General features: G+C 45.4%; 1 protein-coding gene across 10 annotated transcripts in view; it reads left to right on the top strand.

Moving 5' to 3' along the window:
* Positions 1 to 16338, top strand: part of ENPP2 (ectonucleotide pyrophosphatase/phosphodiesterase 2) — a 947534-nt gene that overhangs the window by 781716 nt on the left and 149480 nt on the right. For all 10 annotated transcript variants that reach the window (XM_086966157.1, XM_086966156.1, XM_086966152.1 and 7 more), the window contains exon 12: positions 7333 to 7441. In XM_086966157.1, coding sequence (XP_086822283.1) covers positions 7333 to 7441 — 109 coding nt within the window. The remainder of the gene's footprint in view (positions 1 to 7332; positions 7442 to 16338) is intronic.

Here is a 16338-nt window from a genome sequence, read left to right as displayed (position 1 = left end):
CTTTTCTGTGAAGTTTTTTAAATACTTCTTGCTCGTCCGCGAGACTTTGGGTATGAGCTTGCTAATCTATTCATATATTATGACTATTGATGAGGATCCCCTGGATGAGAAGGATTAGTTACTTACCTGTAATCCTAGTTCTCATCCAGGGGTATACTCATCAAAGTCATAAGCTCCCGCCCACCTCCCCGGACGAGCAGAGTTACACAGTTATGAGATGTTTTATTGTGGATCTCCTCAGGTGTTATGCACCTCCAAAAAGAACTGACCCAACTGTCACCTGTGGTGCACCATGGGAGCAGGGGGTTGCCTTCAGGTCTTAAAGGCACGGTACCCCTACTCTAATGCCTTAAAGGCAAGGTGTCAGTTTTCTCTGTTTGCTTTATACTCTACTGCAGCCTACTAGCAAATGCCTGCAATTACACGGTTTCCTATGGCAATAAAGCATTGTTGTATACAAATGTTTTTTGCTCTCTTTCTTCCTTAGGGTTTGGAAGAGTACTACTGTATGTATGCTAATTTATGTAATTTGCAGCTTTTTTGCCAGTTAGAAAATGGTTTTTAGGCTGCAAATATGTTTCACATATATATACATATATATTTATATGTATTTTCTATATGCTCCGGGATCCCGCACATGGGCGGGGATTATTCATAGATTATGACTTTGATGAGTATACCCCTGGATGAGAACTAGGATTACAGGTAAGTAACTAATCCTTCTTGCCTAGGATGTCAGAATGATCAAGTGGCAATTCTTCAGGACCAACCATTAGAAAATCTAGACAGTGGTTCGTTTCCTTATTAGTATTCAATGTAAACCGAACACACAAGCAACCTATCATTGAGGTACCTAGTAGTAAAACCGACCTAAAACGAAAATATAATGGTATACATCATTAGAAACCGCCTCTGAGGAGACAGCATGCAATAGAATTCTTAGTAAAAAGCGAATGTGACCGGCGCTGTGTTAAGGAAGAAATATGTGGCAGGCAGGTGGCACATCTGAAGACTAAAGTGAGCGGGGTGGCTCATGAAATGTCTCGCAATTACAACTCACCCATCTTGGGTGGTTCACCAGCTGCATCAAATCACTGGTGGAGGGTAGGTTAAGATTTTTAACTTCCTTGTTCAAAACAAAGCTTTCGGTCGAGCCCTTCCCAAGAAGATGCTTAGGTTCAATCAATGAATGCTCATCAGCTCCTTCCGTGGAGTATGCCGCCTAATGTTCCCAGGTGGGCAAAATCCAGCATAAGGGGGGGGGGGGGAGTTCTCCTCTGTTTGTCACAGGTCTGGTGGTATGCAGGTAAGTCCATGGCCTGAGGCACCCAGGTTGTTAATCAGGTGACCAGTCACATGATTGTTAGGGTCCGGATGCCTCGCTCAGCTGTCCGCCACCAAAGTCTGGTAGTAAGGAGCTAGTCTCTGGGCACAGATCCAGATCTCACCCCAAATGGCTCTAAAGGGTGCAGCGCATGCGGGTAGACAAGGGCACTGCCTGCAGCCAATGGTCAGAGTGGGACACACAGTAGGGAAGTGCCCTGTGTCTGTGTTTGGGCCTCTGCTCACTGGTTTGGCGTCTGCCAGATGTGGAAAAGGGGAGAAGGCAATGATCCGTCCCCTTACAAGAGCATGCCATGATACTAGCTTTGTCCCCACGAGGACCTGTATGTCACCAGGGGTCTCTAACCCCACACGTTCTTAATGGGGGGAGTGGTCATAGGCTCCTCCTGCAGTCAGCCACATCAGCCAGCAACTCCCTCAGCCTCATGGACCACAGCGCCTCACGGCCCCAGGAATGAGCCTGGTGCAGGCCTGGTCACCCCTGGGGTCTCGTGCCGTTTCACTGGGTAGACCAGAACTCAGCTAGGGGGCAGCGTGTGTGAGGCAGCTGCTCCGGTAGGGCACAGTTTCATCTATGTGGCTCATCGCCTCCCACGCCGCCGCCGGGGTCTCAGGATCGAGTGAGACAGACTTCAGGCCTCCTATCTGAACCCAGGAAAATTGGCAATGCAAAGCCTGGGGAGGGATAGCAGGCAGCGCCGATCAATCGTGGTGATGCTGGGGGGTAGTATTGTGTCAGCAGCTGCCCCAGGTGTAAATTAGCATGCTGCTCGCCGCTGTCACCTGTAGTCCTGGTCTGCCCAGAGTTTCACGGCCCGCTCGACACCTTACCTCCTGGCTCTGCCGGAGAGTCAAAGGACCCCAAAGTGTGCTCTCGATGCCAGATAGTCTCCACTGATGGTGGGAGCTGCAGTACCAGCCGTTAGCGGTTAGGAGTAGTACCGACTGCCGTACATCGCCATCTTAGTATGTGGCCTCATGGTGCACCAGAGCGTCTCTCTCCCCGCCGACTCAACAGGACACTGAGCTACACAGTACGGGCATCAGCAGTCCAAGGAAGGCCAGGCATCACCATCACCTTGTCTTTTTTCGGGCAAGATCGGCTGTGATTTTGCCGAATGAGCCTGGATGGCAGAGCTTGGCCGGGAGCTCTGTAGGTCCACGTCCTACCTCATTAGCGTCAAGCCACACTCCCTCCCCAAATAGATGAATACTTGTAATTATCTAGAACTCAGTCCTAAATGCTTTTCCTCCTACCATCCCTTCTTCTACCAATAGTGTCATTGTCGCTTAACTGCACTGGAAGCATAATGCAGAAAAATACTCTATTCTGAAAATTAAGCCCTGAATTTCCACAGGAATGAAGCACTGAAGACATAAAGAGAATAGTTGAAGGTTACTTATCAACTACTCACAGAAATGGTGGAGGCACTCATCACCATAAGAAGAAAAGAAGGGATCAGTTGGGATAGTGCATAATAAAGATGAGAACAGAGCTGAAGATGCAGACTAGACAGATGTGTCATGATCCCCACAAGGCTTACCTCTGCTTGTGAGGTGATTCCGCAGAGACGACAAAACCCCTAGATGGAAAAAGCAGGAATATGCGCACCTTAGCGCGGATCTTAGGAACGGACCAACCTGTGGGAGCAGGACTGGGGAGTTTAACGTCGGAGATAAGCGTCCACCTTATCTCGAGGACCAGGACTCCATGATGTATCTGAAGCAGTGACCCGGCGGGACTACTCTGATTAAATGCGTGTCCCCCAGAAGTGCTCTGTCGCAAGGCTGTTCGACCGACAACTAGACCGGGCAGTGGCATGAAACACTGGAAGTGAGGGTCTGGAGTGTTTAGAGGAGACAACGGAGCGGCGATGCACCGCGTACATGACAAGATGTTTCTCTCGGGGAAAAATATGTTGCATAGTTGAACTCCTAATACATCCTGAGCTCTCACACTGTAATCTTTCTATCGACTGGTGTTCTTGTATTGGCCTCTTGTACGTATTATGGAAGAGCAAAAACATCAAGGAAACATTAATGGACCCGTTGTATTAATCTGTTTCTTTTTTGTCACTTATTTCCTAGTATTTGCAAATCATACCCTATATCCTATGTTGAGCTCCTTTCAATCTGCATTCTTTCCCTCCTCCCCAATTGCCCAATTTGTGTCTGGATAGTTGTTTGGAAGGATATGTGACTGTTCAGGTATGTGGGGCCTGAGTTGTTAAGTGCCTTGAATTTTTATGTTAGGAGTTTGAATTGAGCACGTTTGTGTATTGGAAGTCAGTGTAGTTCCCTGAGGTGTGGTCTAATGTAAGTTCTGTGTTGGAGGTTAAGGATGAGTCTATCTGTCGAGTTCTGGGTGGTCTGTACTCTTCTAGTGATCTGCTTGATGACCCCAGTGTACAAGGTGTTTCCATAGCGCAACTTGTTGGTGTCTATGGCATAAATGATAGTTTTTCTTTTGTTGCTTGGGAGTCATTGGAAGATTTTCCTCCGCATCTTCAAGGAGTTGAAGCAGGATGCAGTGATGGCGTTGACTTGTGCAGTCATGTCCAATTTGCTGTTGAATATTATTTTGATGTTCCTGGACTGGGTTCTGAATGTGTGTTCGAGTTTGGCCAGCCACCAGTTGGATCACTACTTCTATGTTGGCCGTGTTGAGCTTGGGACAGTTGGCTTTCAACCAGCTAGCGGCTGCGGTCATGCAGGCGTTGAACTTGTTTCTTGTGTTGGGGGTCTTTTCTGAGAGGGAGAGTATGAGTTGTGTGTCTTCTGCGTAGAAGATGTTGATGTCCTCTGTGCAGATGACATTGGCCAGAGGGACATTGTGTGGGTTTAAGAGAGTGGGGCTGAGCGATGAACCTTAAGGAACTCGGCGGATGAGTTTCTGGTCTTCCGAGGAGTAAGATGCCAGGCTGATAGCGTGTGTTCTATCTGCTAAGAAGGAGCAGATCCAGCGGAGCGCAGAGTTTTGGATGCCAATCTCATGCAGGCTCCTGATGAGGATGGGGTGTGAGACCATTTCAAATGCTGCAGAGAGGTGCCGGAGAATAAGGGCCACTGTGTCACATCTGTCAAGGATCATACAGTTGCCATCTGTGGCATTAATGAGTGCTTTTTATGTACTGTGGTTGTGCCTGAATCCAGTCTGCGTGGCATTGAGGAGCAGCTGGTGGTATTTGAGGTGGTCAGTGAGGCGTTGGTTGATTAGTTTCTCTAAGACTTTGCTGGCTATGGTAGGAAAAAGATGAGCCTGTAGTTAGCCAGTGTGGCTAGGTCAGTAGATGATTTCTTAAGCAGGGGTATGACGGTGGCAGAGTTGATGGAGGCATTGAGGATGGGTGTTAGTGCTTCATTGATTGGTAGGATCCCTTTGCTGAAGGCGTGGTGGGGGCAAGGGTCAGATGGAGCCCCAAGTGGATGATCTTCATGGAAGCAGCAATTCTGACAGTACAGTGGTGACATCAGGCCACAAGGGCAGGGTTCAGTCATTGGTCATGATTGGAAGTTGAGTTGCAATAGTAGCAGGGTCCAGTTGCTTTATATGGAGGTGATGTTTTTACAGAAGAATTCCGAAAGCTTGTTGCAAAGGTCTTGTGTGGGGGTGATGTTGCTGGAGGCATGGTAAAATCTTTGTGGATGGCGAATCTTTCCTTGCTTCCGTTACTGCTGGCATCTGTGTGATCTGCCGCCTGAGCTGTGTGCTTGGGGTTCTGTATCTGCTGGTGGTAGTGTGTTGGGGCTGACTGGAAGATATCTTTATCAGTGGTAGCTTAACTTGTTCTCCATTTGCGCTCCAGTTACTTGCAATGCTGTTTCTTCAGCCTGAGTTCCTCTGTGTAACCTGTAGCTGGACTCTTGCCTTTGGGTTGCGCTCGAGAGGAGCCAAAGTGTCGCCACATGCTATGATCCAGCTATTGAAATTTTTAATGGTTTTCTGCTAGTAGCTGGTGTGCTTGGGCTGATGCGCATAGAGCACAGAAGCCCACTCCTTTTCTGAGATGCTCTTCAGCTCCGGCGGGCTGCTCCTGAGGTAGATACATGTGATGGTGCAGGATGGGTATTCTGAAATTGTCCACGTCATATTTGCTGGGTTGTAGAGTGTGATGTTGCTGATTGAAGGTGTCCAGTGGTATTGGTGGGTTCATTTAAGAACGGTCTAGATGAGGCCACAGTTTGCATGGTTTTCAAGACAGGAAGTAGAGTTTGGGTCAGTACAGTCTTCTAGGTGAAAGTTAAGGTCTCAGAGGAGGATGAAGGTGCTGACTTCGATGATGAGGGGTGCCACAAAGTCTGCGATTTCACTGGCTAAATTGGTGTGGTGTCCAGGTGGCCTGTATACGAGGGTTCCGCCCAGAGAGAAATTGGCTGCGACGTGTATCTTGAATCTCAGGTGTTCCATGTAGCTCCTGGTGGTGTCCGTGTAGGTGGTGCAGCTGATGGTATCTTTGACTATGATGGCGACTCCATCTCCAGGCTCGTGCTAATGTTCCTGCCTGACAATCTTGTAGCCAGTGGGGATGGCTTTAGCGATATCTGGTACCGAGGTTGGGTTTGCTTTGCTTCTGTGAGAAAGAGCAGGCCTGGCGCATGGTCGTGCAGTAGGCCCTATACCTCTGTGGCATGTTTTATGAGTGAACAGGTGTTGAGGAGCATGCATGCAAGCTTGGTGTGTTTGGATGGTGTTTGGTTTGTGTGAGACTGAGTGAGTGCGGTGCTGGGTGCAATTGTGTGCGTGAATGGTGCTTGTTGGGTATAGGAGAGAGCATGAGAACTTGCAGGAGACTCAAGTAAACGCTCCTTCTGTGTTCTGTGGTGTGGTATGGCAGCAGTGCAGTGGATGGTAGCCATAGTTAAGTGCATCGAAGAGCACAGCGGGGTATCAGTGGATGGGGGGGGGACTGGGTTCCTGACAAAGGCCATGGTCTAAGCGTGGACGGGTGCAGACGGGCTTGCCTTTGGTATGCTTCCAGTGCGACTGCTGAGTGTCCTCACTGTAGCTGCTATTAAGTAGAACCTGGGAGGAGAGAGGAACGCACGGTACGGTGGCGGGAAACCAGTGATGTCACTTCTTGTATAGATGGATGATGGGAAAAAGAATTCAAATATAACTTAGAAAATATGAGCTTTTGAATGTCATTTGAAATGTTGATTTTGAGTTTAGGTAGTTCTCAAAATTGGTATTTCAAAGTCCTTCTCCACTGAAAATTGGGAGTAGACTAGTCAAATATACAGACTTTTTCAGATGTAGAGTTTATAGACTAGCCAGACTGTTTCAAATTTGTCTGACATCAGTTGACAGTCAATTAATCTGGTAACATATTTTTGCTAAAGATAACAGTCTAGCTTTAGAGTTTGACCTTGAGTGTGTGAACAAGGCTTTAGATGCCCAGACAATTTGTTTTTTCCAAGGTCCTTGCAGGAGATAATCAATACATGAACTGCCATTCTTTAGTGGGTAGGGTACAGCAAATGGTTAATTTTCGTGCTGGAATGAAGGGGAAAATTGGTGGTTTTCACCATTGTGCATATATAGAAAATAGTCCTAGAGAAGAATTCAAAGTGAAGTCTAAGAATTTAACTGTGGTACAGAGATGGAGACAATTTTATTCTGAGTTCATCAAGGGGTTCTCCTATAAATGTGTCCTCATGTTCATGGTAATCAAAATTATGTCCGGTTTTATGGATCTTGAGCACTCCAAGGTTGTCAGCTATCCAACCTTAGAGTTTGATGAGGCCACTACAGAAAGGGAGCATGTCATTTATGGGGGAAGTTTTGCATTCTTTTTCCTTTCATATGTAAATGTTTCTCCCATTCTAGGAGGTTGGTTGCAATTTAGAACATATCTGAATGTTGTTGAGAAATGATTAACTTGTTGTTCAAGTGGTCTGGTAGCAGACACATTAGGCTCACTCGAACTTTCATACAAAACTCTTTTCAATTATTGAATTTCCTGCTTTTTCTGTTCTATTTATCTGCAGATGAGCACTCATTTGAAGGAGGTTGATAGAATTGTAGGTCAATTAATGGATGGCCTGAAACAGCTAAAGCTGCACCGATGCGTTAATGTGATCTTTGTTGGTGATCATGGTAAGATATTTATGATCTTTCTACCAGACTTCGCCATACTGCTTGATTTCGAAATAGTTTTCAGTTATGTATGTCCGTATATTAACAGTTATCGATTAGATTGCAATGTTCAGAAAATAACAATATTATACTGCCATTATTAAGTCCTACAAAGTCACACAGTAATAGATGCTTTTATTGAGCTTTCAATTGTTTTGTTGGTATTTGGGTGTACCAGGTGCAGCATTCTTATTTTCATTTATATAGTGTTCCTCTTAAAACATATTTCATACAGCAGCATTGTTAGTATGCTCTTTTAAATATTTCGGTAGGAAGCCTGAATGATAATTGGACTACAAGTATCCACTAAACATTCAGTGGGGATTCAGAAAAGCAGCTGGGCAAATACCTCCACTGCCTTAGTCCAACAACAATAACACATTACTTGGTTGTCCTCATCTAGTATCCTCCTACCCTATTTCTTTTCATGTGTTTTCTGTTGCTCATCCTCTTCCTTTAACTTGGTCTCTTCCTTTCTTCCCCTACTCTTCCAACTCATTGTTCTTCTATTACCCCTCCACTTCCATCTGCATCGTGCACCTCTTCCTCTTTGTGGTTCATGTCATTTTTCAAGCATCTTAGGAAAAATTACTCGACTTCGCTGTGAGTGGTGCATCTCTTTATCAGTAGCGATACCTTAGCAGCACTCCCGCTTTACCGATCAGTTGTCTCAAGGGAGAATCCAGGCATCCCTTTAAAAAAACAGTTGAATGACATTCATTTGTTAGATTTCAACTTCTTTAAGATATGGTATTTGTGATTGTATACAATTATAATGTTGCAAAACACTGCTTATGTTATTTCCACATTAATCCTATTTTTTCATATTTTTGTTGTATGACTATTCACACATCAGCCAACATTTTTGCCTTTTCATCTGAATAAATTAGATTGCTTTTCTCTCATTTGCCATGTAAATGTTGGTAGCTAGACCTAGTAGGACCCTCCTTTAAGGGGAACGGTCTATGGTGGTTTCAAATTTATAGAGTTGCTAAGAAAGCACAAACACGTTTGACACAATTGTTGCCATTTTAGCATTAATGTGAGGGACAGATCTTGGGGAAATACAGTATTCTTTTTTTTGTGCCCTAATAGTGTAAATATTAATAAAGATAGTTGCAAAAATATTTCAAGATGTTTTTGAGAAATGAGATTTGTGTGTTGAAAGAAGATAATCAACAATTTGCTTGAGTATTAAAGACATAGATTTGTTTCAGATTTTTATGAATGGCTCTGTAACACTAAACTATGTATTGAAAGTTAAGCTTTCGTTACTCAATGGTTAGAGCGGCAGACCCTGATGCAGAGGTCTGGCTCGGGACCAGGGTTCAATTCCCGCCTCGGCGGCTCTTGGACTCAATTTCCCTGGACCTGATAATTCTCGCCTCGGTGCCTAGTCTAATCATGGGTCCCACTCTGTGACTCTGGGCAATAGCTTGCTTAATCTCCACAACGGCCCCAGCAGCGCTGTGGATGCCTGGCTTCACCTTGGGGGGTGCCCAGGAGTGGACATTTCACAGGAAAGCCAGGATGGGTTCCACAGCGGTATGAATACAGCTCTACGAGGCCTCCGGGTAGAAGTGCGCTATATAAATACTCTACATTTACATTTCTTTTTTTTAATGAATAAAAGAAACTTCTTTTCTTGCAAACATTGTGATATGTAATAGAGTAACATGAATACTAACCTTTTATCTGCATTAGCTATGGATGATGCATCTACAGTAGGTTTGACACCTACAGTTTTTTTTGTTGGGGGGAGTTTTATATAGCGCAAACCGGACCCGAAGGGGTCCGATCGATTTGCATGAGCACCAGTTACATTACAGATGGACCTATTCACTTTTGTTAGGCACAGGGAGATTGAGGGATTTGCCCAGAATTACAGCATGTTGAGTGTCCCTGCCGAGACTCAAACCCTTTTCCCCCAGCTCCGAGGTTGACATCCCTAGCCGTTAGGCCACTTTCTCTCCCAAATTTGAAGCAGGCTACCGCCATTAGTGCAGTGGGATTGTGGACCATTATGCAGTGGTAAAGTTTTGATGCATTTGATGCGAGTACATTGGAGCTAGGTACATAATTGTTGGACAAGAGCTGCTGGGTGCAATCAATCATAGGAATATAGAGTAGTGGTATACACTGACTGAAAACATAAGTGTTGAGGTACTTCTAGAATTGTTGTAACGATGAGGAGAGATTAAGATTTAGCAGGCTCTTGTTCCAAAGACTGGATACGTAGAGAAACGTGTTATTGCCTCTTTTGCAAGCTCTCCCGATTTGCAGTCTTGCTAGTTCTGGGGAAATTGTCTTCAAAACGGTCTGGTTTGTAAGTTGATAACTTGAAGTTGGTACCAAGTGTTTTTTAATCCAATGCAAAATTGAAGTAATCTAAATTTTTAGGTCTCCGCCTGCGAAAGACTGCACACATGCGCAGTCTCGCTGGCGAGACTTAATGGGGTAGAGAGATCATCACTAGCGAGGTTAAGCCCCGCCCCTCTTCTCCATTGGCTAGCCTCCTAAACGGTGGCCAGCCATTGGAGAAGAGGCCCTAGTAACGTTCTTCTTTCAAATTCTTTCTATCTAAGCCCCGTCCTTTTCAGATTGGGGTGGCGTGTTTTCCTGATTACTTAAAAAGTTTCTTATCTTCTTTACGGGTCCTGAGGGCCCCATAAAGAAGATAAGGAACCTTTTAAGTAAGCAGGAAAACACGCCCCCCAGTCTGAAAGGACGGGGCTTAAAGAGAAAACTTGTGTCATGGCGAGTGCTTGTTTCCCTTATTCGTCTTCTAAGCTGTTCCCAAATGCGGTAATGTATGATCTTGCATACCCTTAAGTGCTGCCTTCCTCACCATCCCTGTGTTAGTCCCTATTACTTTTAATGGTCCCTGTCCTCCCCTATTATCAATACCACTTCAGTTTCTGGCTGCATCTTAGTCTCGCCGCTTGTTTTAGACCGATTATTTGGCTTCATTCTGTGTGCTCGGTTCTACCCGCCTTCCTTTTAGTATTGCTCTCAAACACTCCTCCCTTACGTACTTGCTCCTCCCTTCCACTGGTATAGTCAACATTTCCGCCCATACCCTCTGACTCCTCCTACTTGCTACCTCCCTTGGGACCACCTTCCCGTTAATATCCCTAAGTTGTTTATCCCTTCCCCTTCGTTTTTTGTGTCTAACCGTCGCCCCAGTTCTTTTTTCTACCGATTTATCTCACCCGCCTCCTTCCGTGACCCCTCCTTTGTGCCACTTCGAATCAGGTGCCGCAGCGGGCAGCCCTATCTCTGCCGCCTGGGTTCTGGCAGCCCGTGCAGAGAGGCCCGGGAGAGCCTGTGCTACCGCCGCCGCTCCAACACACTACGGTGATAGCGAAAGAGCATGGGACGCTAAGTGGGCGCCTGGTGCTGGGAGGGAGGGTTACCAGCTCCCACTCCCTGTAGGTGAGAAGGCCCTGCCTTTCTTGAGGGAAGATGGTATCAGACATACCAAGACAGAGGTCCCAGTGTACATATCAACACCGCAAGGGGGGGAGGGGGAGGTGGCGAGAAGTACGACCCTGCCATCATAGAGGGGTGGACTGCAACACAGGACGTAGGCCTAGGGTGGTGCACCATGAAGAGGTAGCGGCCAAATTATACGGCACGTCATCGTGGAAGCCCGCATTGGAGGAGGGTTTTTAATGTAGAAATATGCGTGTGTGGTGAGGGGGATATTAGTCACATCACTGTCAGTGGCACAAGGGGAGGAAGGGTGTTCGATGCAGCATCCTCGAGAATACTCTTGTGGGCTGGAGTCACTGGATGGAGGATCCTGTGACAGGGAGTGCGAGTTGCTGGACATCACCCTGGAGGAAAAATCAAGGATGGTGACTTACACTTACCTAGGTGTGGCAAAAGATCGGGTGCGGAAGAGCATATTAGTCTTGGTGGTAACGGTCAAGAGAAGCAGAAGCATAACTCTAGTGGATACTGTGTGAGAGACCGCCCCACCCCAATTTGCATGGCTATTTCTGCTAGGCACAACATTGTTTGGGTCATACAAGGGTCTGTTGCTGCATTTTATTATGTCACTTTTTGTTGTGTGGCTGGAATTTGCAACCATTCATTCGAATGAAATTCTCCAAAGTTGTCTAAAATTTGAGATAGACTTAAGAAATCCACGATAGGGGGAAGTCCAAGGACTATTTGAGACAGTGCATAACAGTGGCTAATATTGCATTGTGATATAGGTCTTTCCTTGCATACATGTATGTAATAGTTTATTTATTATCTAGGGCACATCCCTACTTCCCAGTGTTCTGTGTCTACTCTAAGAAAATAGATTAGGGTAAGAAAAGGGCCATGGGGAATTCGAGATCCAACACTTAAATCTGCTGTTGGCAAAAAGGGAAGGTGGATCAACTGTGTACTTTTTGAGTGTTTGGGTAATGTCCATGCAGACAGAAGGAGTTACAAATAGGACATGGCGATCAACAGTGTCAAAGGGGCCCAGAAAGCAGGTGTTCTCCTTATCGGAGGTATTTAAAGTGGCATTGATTACTTGCCTTTTTGCATTTCACACGCTGCTCTAGGCACACAGTGGTTGGATAGGTGCTATAAAATCGTTGTGGCCAATGTTTTGATGGAGTTTCAGGAATAATGTGCTCAGTGACCATACAAAGGTAAGGTAGTTGAGTAATAGGGCTGTATTTGTTGATGTGGGTCAAAGTTAGATTTAGGCATCACTGATAGCATCTTCCCCGCCAACTGGCCAAATGCAAGATATCCATGAAGTGCTAGGTATTGATTGTCCTGGATGTACAGCAGTCAGAGTGTTAAGTTTAATGTTTGGGAAATAAGTTGTCTGACTAAAATGTTTATGAGAGACTTAAGTGTGATGCCTGGGCAGGTGAAAGAGGTTTGTTCTGTGTGTGTGTGTGTGTGTGGCTCTGGGGGTGTGTGTGTGGCTCTGGGTGTGTGTGTGTGGCACTGTGTGTGTGTCTCTGTGTGTGTCTCTGCGTGTGTGGCTCTGTGTGTGTGTGTGTGTGGGTGCAAATGCAATAGGTCTCGCATTTGCAAGAGATTAAGCTATTGGCATTCTAAATGACAATGCCATTTATATATCTGTTTTCAAAACCAACACATAAAAAAAGATGTCATTTACAGTGCCAATAGCTCTAACTTTTGCAAAGGTGAGACTGTTGCATTGTAAATGCTTGTTATATTTCTTTCGAAGTCTAATCAGACTATTGTGTGGAGGATGAGTTTCAGTATGACCAGTGGTGAGTCCAAAGAAAGACCGTTCTACTATCAATATGAGAAAGTACAATAATGTATTTAGTGGAGAGGCTGTTTGAGGATTGCATGTAGGGTTTGAACTTCTTAATGAGTGTCAGTTTGAGCTAGTCTTCTTGCACCAATGGCTTGAAGTAGGGATTATTTTTATATGGAATCTGAGCAAACTAAGGTGGCACAATTTGTCAGCGTGTGTGAAGTTGCCCAAACCTTTTTCACCGAGAGAGGCTTGAGTCTAATATTTACATGTGCTACTGTTGTATAGGACACTATCTGTGTTTGTAAATAGTAATTCCAGACAGATGGCAAATACATTTGTAATATATTTGTATTGTCTTCAAGCAGACACAATTTTGCCATTTACCACTGACTGACAACATCCTGAGGTAGAGCTGCATTTTGTTGGAATATTGGTTAATGAAAATATTTCAGTCGGTGCTCCGGACTCCTATAGGTACCGTAAAAACAATAAAATCCTTATTAGAGACAATGTAACTTTCCCACACACAACTATGAAAAATGAACTCTTAAGGAATTAATGTGCACAAATTATATACTTCCAAGGAACTAAGTGAATAAACTCAGCACTGAAGGGGATGTCCATGAAAGGGTATGTGGCTGAGAGGAAGGTCTCATGGGCTTTGTTCTATTTCTTCATAACATGTCACTAAGTTTACTTTGTGTCATGGAAGGTCATCATAAAATAACCCAATTCTTTCTATTTTGCAGTGTGGGTGGTTCCATGATATGGTTTTAGTTGCATGTGATCTGGGTAGTCTTATTTTTTTTGGTTTAAATATAGTTATTGTTTTTCTTACATTTTTTAACAATCCAGCGTTATCTGAGGTGCCATACATACATATACGGATCGACATTATAGTAGAATGCATATAACTGGGGTGTAAAGCAAAAGTGTGGTTACAATACACAGTGGTACATATACACCTCTACAGGAGGCCTATGTCGATAAACAGTTGCATGCTACTCCCTTTTCGTGCTACTGCATTTCAGTTCCCCATTGACAGATAATAACGTCTGTGTAATATGCGACCACAGCTGGTATGAATCCTATCAGTTGTTACGTGGAGTGTACAGTAATGGCTGACATGGGGGCTTGGAATGTGCATCCGTTTCAGTATAATACTGGGAGATCTCCAAAAAGTGCCCATAAGACATATAGAATCTGAATCACAGAACTAAGAACTTGTTAAAGAAACTGCCATCGAGGGGGAAAAAAAAAGGAACAAAGCACGACTGAGTATGAGTATGTGTGTCTCGTACATGATATTACGTTGGCTCCCCAATATCGTGTGTAATTAATCGCTTCGCTGCTATCAAACCCAGGTCTCGAAATCGGGACGTGACTCTGTTTTTCTTGGACCTGGCATATAGCCCTAGTATGCAAAGTTCCCATGTATGTGGCAGGGATGTGTAAATACAGAGTGCAAGTGCCGTAGGTACTGTTTGTCAGTAAAGAGGTACAAGACCAGAGCATGGGTAACAGATTCACGTTAAGCTACTGACAACTCAGGCATGCGGAGGTGGCAATGTTAAAATATCTATTTATGTTGTCGGGTGAGAGGTATAAGTTTGTATAAGTTTAAATTTGGAACTTCTCGGTATAAATGAAGAGCTGACTAGAACAGCACTCCATTGCATTTTCCGTCCATGGTTGACCTCTATCCGTTTCCCAGTGTGCACGGAGACTCAGCATTGGTTTCAGTGTGTGCAGAAGCAGAGCTGTCACCAGCCAGAGTACTATATGTGATCCCACACCCCTTACATGTAAGTACTGTAGTAGCAAATGTGTTGTTGGCTCGGTCGTCGTATCTCACCAGGAGGCCGCGAGGGCCCATGTGAGTGAGGTGTGCAATAGAAATTGCCCTGCCGGCAAGCCGTAATCTCCCGCCAGGGCCTCATAGGTGAGCAATGTACCATCCACATATAGGACACCCAGGGTATCTATGCCTGCTGCATGTCAATGTGTAAGGATCACCTCTGAGGTGCCCGTTCTTCCTCTTAAGTGTTCCTGAGAGCGGCAGTATCGGGGCATATGGGATTGTTGCTCGGTTGAGGTGTAAGCTCCTTCTGTAGCATTTATGCGTGAGTTCCAAGTGTAATTGGGATGGTCATGGAGGCTTGGCAGTGGGATGGAATAGATGATAAATCTGGGATTGGGTCCAGGGCTGTTGCAGGGTCGCCTTATCTTCCAGACTCCTGCCGCTCAACCAGTTCGTCACCCATTGTAGCTGGGCTGCTATATAGTACAACTCCATGTAAGGGACTGCCAATCCTCCTTAGCTGGTAGGGGCATATAGTTTCCACAAAGCAACCCATGTCCTGCCTTTGTTCCAGATTGAGTCACGGAACATGCGTTCCAGCTCGTGGAAGACCTTGGTCGGGACATAGATCAGAAGATTCAAAAAATAATATAGTAATTTTGGAAGGATAATCATCTTTATCAAGGTTATGTGTGGCTCATACCATTCAGTGGGAGTGACTGCCAAAATTGTACTTGGGCCCTTGGGCAGGACACCATCGTGGGTTTTTATCACCGAGACCTGGGCTAAAGACTAGTCAGGCCCTTATCTTGTGGAAGCGGTCCCTGAGGGCTACTGCTTAACACGACAGGACAGTATAGGCCGTGTTGGTGGTGGCTTGGCTATTTTGTACCAAGACAGGTTTCATTGTCACACTATACCTCTTTCCGACCCTAAGGATGTATTCCAAGTATTATACTTTTCCCTGTCTGAGTCTTCCAACCCCGCGTTCAATGGGATTTTGCTCTATCGTCCCCCCGGCCCTAGAGCTGACTTTGGGCTGAAATTGATGCAGGTCCTGGAACCCTATTTCGGCCGACAAAATATCACTATTCTAGGTGACTTCAATTTTCACCTAGAGCTCCTGGACGCCCATGACACCACTTCCTTACTGGAAGCTATGTCAGCCTGTGGACTCACCCAACTGGTGAACGGTCCCACCCACCGAGCGGGGCACACGCTCGATGGAGTTTTTTCTAACGATCAGAGGCTGACAGTCGCCAACCCCTTCCATCTTTCATGGTCCGACCATCTGGCCGTTCCTTTTAATATGACCCATCTGATCCAGGACTCTATCAGAAGGGTCCCGAGTACTATTGAAGAACGAAGGAACTTCAAAAACATCAGGGAAGATTCTTTCCATCCGTGGATATCTAGCCTGTCCATTACTCAGGAGACGGACGCTTCTTCAGCGGTCCTACAATTTGAAAAGACCATTTCGGAGGCCCTGGATGAACTGGCTCCAGTTAGGTCTTGCTATTCAGCCAGGAAAAGACCTTCAGCTCCCTGGTTCTCAGAACAACTAAGGCTCCGTAGACAGGAAGTAAGGAGACAGGAACGACTATGGCACTCTAGCTGGGCCCCTAAGGATAGAGAAGCTCATAAGGTCTTGCTTAAAAATTACAAACTGGAAGTGATTAAGACCAAGCAAGAATATTTCACGGCCCTCACATCCTCACTCTCGTCTCCTAGAGAGCTCTTCAGGATTGTTGACTCTCTTACCTCTCTCCAGACCCCAGACCCTGTGGTTGCCTCTCAGGAACTCTGCAA

Source organism: Lissotriton vulgaris, chromosome 4_1, assembly GCF_964263255.1.
Source record: "Lissotriton vulgaris chromosome 4_1, aLisVul1.2, whole genome shotgun sequence".
Lineage (NCBI taxonomy): Eukaryota > Metazoa > Chordata > Amphibia > Caudata > Salamandridae > Lissotriton > Lissotriton vulgaris.
Note: the sequence above shows the minus strand (reverse complement) of the source record. Positions and strands in the feature narration are given on the sequence as shown.